Source organism: Cryptomeria japonica, chromosome 2, assembly GCF_030272615.1.
Source record: "Cryptomeria japonica chromosome 2, Sugi_1.0, whole genome shotgun sequence".
Lineage (NCBI taxonomy): Eukaryota > Viridiplantae > Streptophyta > Pinopsida > Cupressales > Cupressaceae > Cryptomeria > Cryptomeria japonica.
In genome coordinates, this window is record NC_081406.1 from 76,646,185 (window position 1) to 76,654,859 (window position 8,675).

The 8,675-nt window shown below is 38.9% G+C and overlaps 1 protein-coding gene across 3 annotated transcripts; it reads right to left on the reverse strand.

Annotated features, from left to right (window-relative positions):
* Positions 1-274: 274 nt before the first annotated feature.
* LOC131070751 (trihelix transcription factor ASR3) lies at positions 275-8,389 on the reverse strand. Of its 3 annotated transcripts, none has more exons than XM_058006379.2 (2): positions 7,461-8,382; positions 275-1,178 (listed from the first exon to the last, which is right to left on the reverse strand). In XM_058006379.2, exons 1-2 carry the CDS (start codon positions 8,128-8,130, stop codon positions 886-888), a joined length of 963 nt encoding a protein of 320 aa, XP_057862362.2. In that variant the 5' UTR covers positions 8,131-8,382; the 3' UTR covers positions 275-885. The 3 variants fall into 3 exon arrangements, with proteins under 3 accessions (XP_057862362.2, XP_057862363.2, XP_057862364.2); XM_058006380.2 differs by having other exon boundaries at positions 7,479-8,372; XM_058006381.2 differs by lacking the exon at positions 275-1,178 and adding an exon at positions 1,201-1,801 and having other exon boundaries at positions 7,479-8,389.
* Between the last annotated feature and the right edge of the window lie 286 nt (positions 8,390-8,675).

Here is an 8,675-nt window from a genome sequence, read left to right on the forward strand (position 1 = left end):
TGGAAGGAAGAAAAAGGCGGTGAATCCAAATATGTAGAACACAAAGTTACAAACAAGGCTCACGGTGACTGCATAAACATTAAGGGGGCCAACAAACACCCTGGTGGGCACTCAAATGCCATATGTGATAGTATAATATACAACTCCAGTAGTAACAGCCCCCTCACACAATCAATAAAATTTTATCACAAACTCAAATAGTAGGGATAAAAATGACTTTGAGATGGCTTTGAGTATTAAACTATTTCTAAACGAATGCAATAATATCATCACGTCACAGAACTCCAGCTAAGTCTCCAATTTATTCCGTTGTATTCAATGTCTAATGATTTTGGACAATTTTGCCCTGAAGTGTAACCAAAACTCAAACTGGAACATAATCAACTGGTATTGTGACAAACTCTACCAACCCCAATTGTGATAACCCTATAAATTGAACTCACATATCAACATTCAGTTATTGTGTAGAATATCTGGCCCCACTTTCCCAATATTGTTTCTCATTAAGGAAACATATGAATGGAGAAATGACACTTAGAGAATGCTGGACGAATAGTTATTCTGTCATTCATGACTGCACCCAGTCACTGACCTAAATTGTATAGATTGAAAGTTGTATCTTCTGAGGAACAATTAAAACCAGTCAACTCTTTGAGTTCAGCTACAGGCCCTGGATGCTTCTGTAACTAAGTTGACCCGAGATGTGAACTGAAATACTCTCTAGTAAAGGAATATTTACATCTTCAAATACTCTGCTCTGATAAAAACAAATTTAGACTGTCAAATAGTGCTGTTTCTAAGAGAGTCAATCACCAGTTTAGCTTCAGTTGGAGATGACCATGCCAGTTGATGAAATTCTTGCATTCTTTTTATTTCAGTAAGATATTATTGTAATTTGTCAGCTATTCTGCCCAAGGCATCAGCAAGCTTCCCCAAAACCCCTACCAGACTTTCCGCATGTTCATTTCTCTGATCCCTATCAAGTTGACAATTTAAATTATGAGCCTCAACCTGAGCGCTCAGCAGTTGGCCATTTCTCTCCAAAATAGAAAGCAGTTGCTGTTTCAAATCCCTGTCCTCGTCCACTTCGGATGAAACATGCATCCTCTTTTGACCAGCACCTGAAGAAGTTGACACTTTTTCCCCATTTGATGTTGGCAACTTGTCGGATTTTAAACCTGCATGGTAATAGTTCAACCATGTTATGCCAAGCCAATTCAAATATAATTATTTCTAAAGTAAATCTGTAGGCCTTTCTTTTGTGCAGTGAGACCATACCAGCAATAATTTATTTTTTAAAGGCCAAGACAAGTGCTTGATAATTTATCAGCGTCAGTAATAATATTCTGAAAATGTTTGTTCTCATTATAATCGCATTTTAGACATCATAGTATTACTAGACCACCGTCAAAAGAACAATAAAACTAGATTGAAGATATCAGTTTTCCACAATCCATTATGTTTCTTGTTGCTGTTTCTGGATCTGATCATGTCTGTATTATTGCATCAATATTTCAAATCACACTCTGTGATTCATCATCAGGATGATAGAGAGCACAAGGAATAAAACTAGATGTCAAGCTGCACTTTTCAATGGAAATGGGCTCCACGGTCATTTTTCTTTCAAGGAAGAATGCAACTATCTTCAAGGCCTAGAGAAAAAACAGTAGTAAACTTTAAGTCTCACAAATATATGATAGAGAGCACAAGGAATAAAACTAGATGTCAAGCTGCACTTTTCAATGGAAATGGGCTCCATGGTCATTTTTCTTTCAAGGAAGAATGCAACTATCTTCAAGGCCTAGAGAAAAAACAGTAGTAAACTTTAAGTCTCACAAATATATATAGAAAATGAAAAGCTTTAATGAAATGTGTTTACAGTTAGCACATTTGAAAAGCTTGAAAAGTAATTAAGTCCCATCTTTGTTAGTGCAGGAAGCAGTTTAGAACAGGCATTTCTTTCTACACCATTCTGTATGGCGATTTTCAGTGTTTACTCACCATGGCAAGGCTCTCAACTCTCAGCCCTCACTATTTTTCACAAGACATTAAACTATCAAAGATGTTTTTTGTTTGAAACGAAGATTGGTTTCCTTGGGCACCTAAAATCTAGTTTTCTTTTTGAGTAATATTTGATTTAAATACTCTTGGGGGCAATTTAAAAGCTGCCAGCGATCAACATTGTTCCATAAACTAGAAATCTCAACCACTAATTGTTGAAGATATTGGACGTGGGACTGCAAAACTCAATTTCAACAATAAATTGAAATGTTAACCTAAAGTGAATTTGGATAACCCATATTGTGCCAAAACAATTAGCTTTGAATTGTATTTCATTTATCAGGATTTTCCTAAAAAACAAAATGTTCTGGATGCATTGCAACCAGGGAGAATAGCCGGTCCCTTTAATACAACATCAACTCAATTGAAATCCAGACATATGACTTCCACTCCCATCCGAAGGGTGAAATATATCAAATATCCAGATTGTAAGGAAACATGGTCTTTTAAGCATAGTTTTTGGATTTATCCTGAAGCTAAAGATGTCCCAAGTTTGATTTCCTCCATGTTCCAACCTGATCAGCCTCTCTTTACCCAATAGTTGTCCTCCTTAAAAGAGTTCAACCAGTTGGCTTACACATATGGCATAGACTTGGCTGATTGTCAGTGAGCAAATTTTGTTCTTGCTATGGCAAAGTAAAAATGTTGTAATTCTAAACACTTTTAAACTGTAGCTATTTTGCATGGTAGGATAGACTCATAGAGGATTTGTCATCCCCAAATTGTTCATAGTTCATACAGATCCAAACCAAATAATCAAGGTTGCAATCAAAAATGTACCAGTCTTTATAAGTATACAGTCCAATGGGGCAATGCTCCTATATGATTAGCAGAACCTTACCAGATGCTAATTTTGGGCACTATGAGCCCGGTTAGACAAGAGGAAGAGGCATGCAACCTTTAATGGACCCCACAACTACCTTATGAGTTCAAATTGCTTGCCTCACTGTATTATTTAGTACCATAGATGGAAGACTCTGCGGACTTGCCAAGACTCATGAGTCCGTTGGCGAGCTGAGTCGACTCGCCACAGACTCATGAGCCGAGTCCGGGAAAGTCCAAGCCAAAGGCTCCTGAGTTTTTTCTTAAGACTCATGCAAGTCTGATGTCAGGACTCCCAAGTCCTGATGAAGGACTCTCACCCAGTGACAATTAAAACATGTTTTTTTTTTCACTTTTCCTCATTTTTGTCATTTGTTATTATTGTTTAGTTAGGTGTTTTTCACATTTGGACATATATTTAATTTTGTAAACATTTATTAACTTATGCTGTTGTTATACATTTTAAAGTTTTAAACTATGAGTATGAATGATGAAATTTCAAATATTGAGTGTTTGGAGATCATATGACATGTGTAATGTTTCAATTATGGTTCTTATGTTCTCTAAATGCAATAATTTCTTTTTGTTTTTTTGTAAAACTACATTTTTCTTTTTTGCCAAGTCCTTTCCCGAGTTGTTGCTGAGTCCCCAAGTCTGAGTCCAATTTTTGGGCTGCCAAATCAAGTCCGAGTTTTCCAACTATGCTTAGTACCAATTTTTGATTGACCCACAGATGGTTTATAAAAGATGAGGTATTGAAATGATGGAAATAATAAGAAGAAGATATCAATACTGAATGGGAAGTGTACCCTAAAATTTCACCAAGTTAGGAAATCCATGATAATAGTGAATATAGTGAGGCTGGATCGGAAGCGTCACCCTAGAAATCCATCAAGTTAGGACATTCAAAATAATAATCAAGCTCATACCCCAATGTTTGTCTCTTGATGGCTTTCTTGTAATTGGATCGTGTCTTATAACTTAGCATGTCTTCTTACAAGCTCTACCACCCCCGTTCCTGAATCTGAACTAGTAACTTCATATCAAAATGAAATATATTAACCTGAATATATAATATTATAAATACTTGTGTATTATATTTCAAATTCCTAATTTGCAGAAAATTAAAAACCTTTTGCTGCAAAAATATACTGCTTCTTCAAATAAATTTATTTTACCTCAAAAGGAGAACTGTTCTGTAGAAAAAATCTGGTTTTTAAATTCATTTCTTTAAACAGTGCTGGGTTCATCCCAGGTAGGCTGAGAGCACGTACCTGGACATTTACCTAGGGTACATCTGAAACATACCTAGGCCAGATGCACAGGCCTGGGACACGCCCTGTGTGCACCCAGGCAGGAAAAAAGGTTGGGTTCAACTATGGCTAGGCATATAGGCATACCCAGTAATATTGGTTGTGGTTCATGCTCTAAATATAAAATACAAACTGTAAAAGGTCAATCCAAATTATGCAGCAATAAGGATTAGTTTAATGCAGTAAAATGGGATGGGTCCAAGACGCTTTTATTTCAAGGCATCCTCAAAAGCGGAATCACTGTCTACAGCTAACTAAGTGGTTGCATGAATAGAATCAGATTTAACATAAACAAACATATTAGTATTTATTTCATATTTTTCTATTTGATAATCTTTTGAGAATTTCAAAGCAGACCCTTAGGTTTAAATTTCAGGAAACTTAATAAAGCATCGACATTACGTAAATTACTGTGTCATTTTTAACTTTATATTATTTAAATTTTTGTGAGACTTTTGAAGCGGGGTCTTAAGTATGGGCTTCACCTGGTATGGTCAGTGTATCCGCCCCAAACTGGTCCAGAGTCGGGTACTGGCCTGGGGAACCCAAGTATATCCCCCAAGCGCATCTGAACATATTTGATTATCTTTTAAGTTTAAATCTAGAGAAACTTAATATAGTATTGAAATTTTTAATTAGGTAAAATACTGTATCATTTCTCCCTTTTTACTATTCTAAATTTTTGTGAGACTTTAGACCCAGGGTCCTAGGTTTAAATCTATGAAGCCACGTTCATCTGGTATGGGCACTGTATCTGGCCCAAATCGGTCCAGGATCAGGTCCCAGCCTGGGTTTGTCAAGGGCACTGACTGGGTGGTCCAAGTATCCCCTAGGTGCATCTGAACATATTACTAGATATGTCAGTTTTTTCTATTTAATAATCTTTTGAACATTTCAAAAAAGAACCTTAGGTTTAAATCTCAGAAAACTTAACACAGTAATGAAATTAGGTAAAATACCGTATTATTTTTCCTTTTTACTATCTAATTATTTTGTGAAACTTTTGAAGCAAGGTCTTGGGTTTAAATCTAAAAAAAAAGGTTTGCCTGGGTATCCGGCCCAAACTGGACCAGGATCAGGTCCCAGTCTGTACTCACCCAGTATACTACAAAGGTGGCTAAGCATCCCCAGGTACTCTCAGACATACCTGGGGTATACCAAGGCTGCCTCGACCGTGCCTCGGGTGGTTGACACATTGTATTTTGCATAGTGACCATGTACACTGTTAGCTCAGTGACAGTGTTGCCTGTACCATCCCAAGATGTTTTATTGTATAATTATACTGGTGGGGTTTGGCTTCGGCAACAAAAAAGTATTATTTTAATCTATCTATATACAGGGAAAATATTGCCATAACAGTGGACCTGTAGCGAACTCCATACCCAACCAGCAAACTAGGTTTAAAAATCAAAGTAATATAAACTTAAACTTAAAGTATCAAATTTAGGTAAAATATTGGATACTTAGCGTCTTTTTAATTAATTCCGTGAAAATTTCAAGGAAGGGGACCCTGGGTTTAAAAACTATGTTACCAGTTCATCTGCAAAACCCCTGTATCAGGGTCTGGTTCAAACCCAGTCTAAGTCCTGGCTGGGATCCCCTGCAGGGCCATCGAGGATCTAGTCAAACAGACCCTGATTCAGCCAGCTCTGGTGCAGGGTGAATCCAGGTTCATTTTGTATGGCTTGGACAGAATCCAGCGCAAACCCATCTGCAAAAAGCCTTTTTTTTAATTTCTAAATTGACTTATAAGTTATTTTGCACCCCACCAATTACAGCACAGGTGTTCTGATGAGATGGTCACGCAGCATCAGACTGAAGTTCCCAGACACTGAGAACACATCATGCATGTCCACCTGGAGAAGCCTCTGCATGTTTATGTCTCCTGCACTTGTTTACATTCCTCATTCTCTCTGTTGAATGGCCATCAATAAACAAACAAAACCACCAATATAAACAAAAACCATTAACTCTTAGTCGTTTGTGTAAATAATAAAGAAAACAACAATAAAATCGCTGGCAGATAGTTTCCGCATCATTATAGCCTGGCAACTTCTCTCTTCAACCTGATGGACCATCGACAGAAAAAAAATCACAATCGGAAGCCAAGTAGAATGTGATCAGAGCGCCATTACTTCTCTGTCCTATGATGGCCAATGAATATGTGCACAGAAATGATGATGTTTCGGTGGTGGTACTATTACCTGCTGCATTTATTTGTTAAAAAATGCAATAATAGCACCTTAGTGGAGCAGGTAAATTTATTGCTGCATAAATTTACAATAATGTGAAGCCAGTAAATTTATTGTTGTATAACTGCTTCACAATATTCTAAATTTATAAACAACACATTCTTTACTTTTAAGCACCTCTTGAGTGTCCACTCACACTGCATGGGATACTTATAAATTGAATAACGTACATATATATTTATAACAGATTAAGATTTTGGCTTAGATATGTTATAAATATTAATATTACTTGTACGGACAAACCCAATCTCAATAAAAAAGCCATCAAACGCAAACTGGTTGCCTAGTTTACAATCCCAGAATACATATGCTAAAGTGCTAAAATTGGTAAAGAACAGCATCCTATATGAGGTACTATTAGGTTCAAATCCCAGAATACATAGCAAAGCGTTGAAATTGGATAGAATACTGCATCATTTTTAAACCAATTTTGTATAAACTTCAAAATCGTTCCCTGGGTTGAAATCCCAGAAAACATTATAGAGTATCTGAATCAGACAAACTACTACATCCTTATTTTTTTGTATCTTTTCCGTTTTACTAGTTTTGTGAGAATTTCAAGGCAGAGCCCAGAGTGCAACTCCCAGGAAATGTATTAAAATAGTGGAATTAGGCAAATTACTACATCGTGATTTTCTGTTTTGTCCTTTTTACTAAATTTGTAAGAATTTGAGGACAGAACCCTAGGTTCAAACCCCGGGGCGCATTTTAAAAAATGTTGAAACAGGATTCCGTATTGCATCCATACTTCGTTTTTATTTATTTTATAAGAAATTTGAAGCCAGTTACTATGTTCAAGCCCTACGAAAAATATTAAAATGTTGAAATTGGGTGAATCGTTCCTCCTTTTTAAACTAATCGTTAGAATTTCAAAGCAAAGCCCTAAGTTCGAACCCCAGGAAACATAACAAACTGCTAAAATTAATTAAAATGTGGCATAGAATATGCTAAATGATGAAATTTATTAGATGAAATTGCTGTGAGCCAGGGAACCAGGGTTTCAAACTGTAACTAGAAGTAGTCTTTTTACCCGACGGCGTTGCCAAAGGGCTGTCAGGACCTCGTTTTTCAGGACTACCAGCTATCTCCTCCTCCTCCTCCTCCTCACCTTCCTCCACCCCTCGCGCGCACGGCTGCTCAAATTCCTCTTCCACGGCCGATCTTCCGCCGCTCTCCAAACCCACGACTCCGACGCCGCCACCAGCCGCCGGCTTGGCCTCTGACAACGGCAGCGGCGGCGACGATGGCGGTCTCGTGAAGACATGTCTGCTGCTAACAATGGACCTCTCGAGCACATCGTAGAGCTCCCGGTCAAAAAAAGCCGGCAACTTGAACTCCCTTTTCGCATCGCTGCGGAGCGACCAAAAAACGCGGTCTGGGTGTTGGGAATCCCAATCGCGGATCCGCTTATAGTCCCTCCATAGAGTGGTCCATCGCTTACGGCACTGCACAGGCTCGCGGCTCACACCGTGCTGCTTGCAGTAGGACGAAATCGCCGCCCATTTCGACTCTGGGCAACTGTCTGTCGCCCTGGAGCGGCGGCCCTTGCATTCCTCTACCCGCTTGCCCTCGATCAGCACAAGAATTTCGTGGCGCGTCCAGCGGGGAAAGCGCGGAGGTGTTCGATCCGACGGATCGCCTAATTTGTCTTCGTCCTCTCTTCTCATCTCCCCTTGCGCCATGGGTTCAAGGGTTTCTTAAGCCCCTCTGTACTAGACCAGCCGAATGAGGAAGAAGCGGGGCTCTCATTGAAATCTCCTGCGCAATGACAGGTGGCGAGAATGATTTGGCGAAGCGCAATGGGGATGGGGGGGAAGGGATTCTCGTCATTGGACTTTGCAAGATGGGGGCCAGCATTGCAGGAATTCCCAGGGAAGGTTGTCGCTCTTTGACGGGACTTAATTCCTTTTATATTCCACTCTGGATTTTGATTGGCGGTACTACGGAGCCTTTTTAGGTTTCTCTTTGTTTTTACTTTTCAATTTTGCACGTTGATTGGATACATATTTTGGCTGCGCCTCGGTATCAACGTTCCGCAGAAGCTTGTGAGTAATCCATAACTTGCCACGAATCACAAATCTGTTGGCTCGGGAGTCATTCACTCCCCTGTTACGGTTTGCTCAGCCCCCAATTGGCTCCCACACAATGATGGATAGAGCTTAAATCATCATTTCAACGGCTAGCAAGGAACATCCACATACTCTGGATAGAATAGAATAGAAGTTTT

What these genes read in the sequence shown, in the direction of transcription:
- LOC131070751 (XM_058006379.2), bottom strand. Translation starts at nt 8,130, where the DNA reads ATGGCGCAAGGGGAGATGAGAAGAGAGGACGAAGACAAATTAGGCGAT. An exon ending in GGGTAAAAAGACTACTTCTA is followed by an intron (nt 1,179 to 7,460) that starts GTTACAGTTTGA and finishes ATTACCATGCAG; the next exon opens with GTTTAAAATCCGACAAGTTG.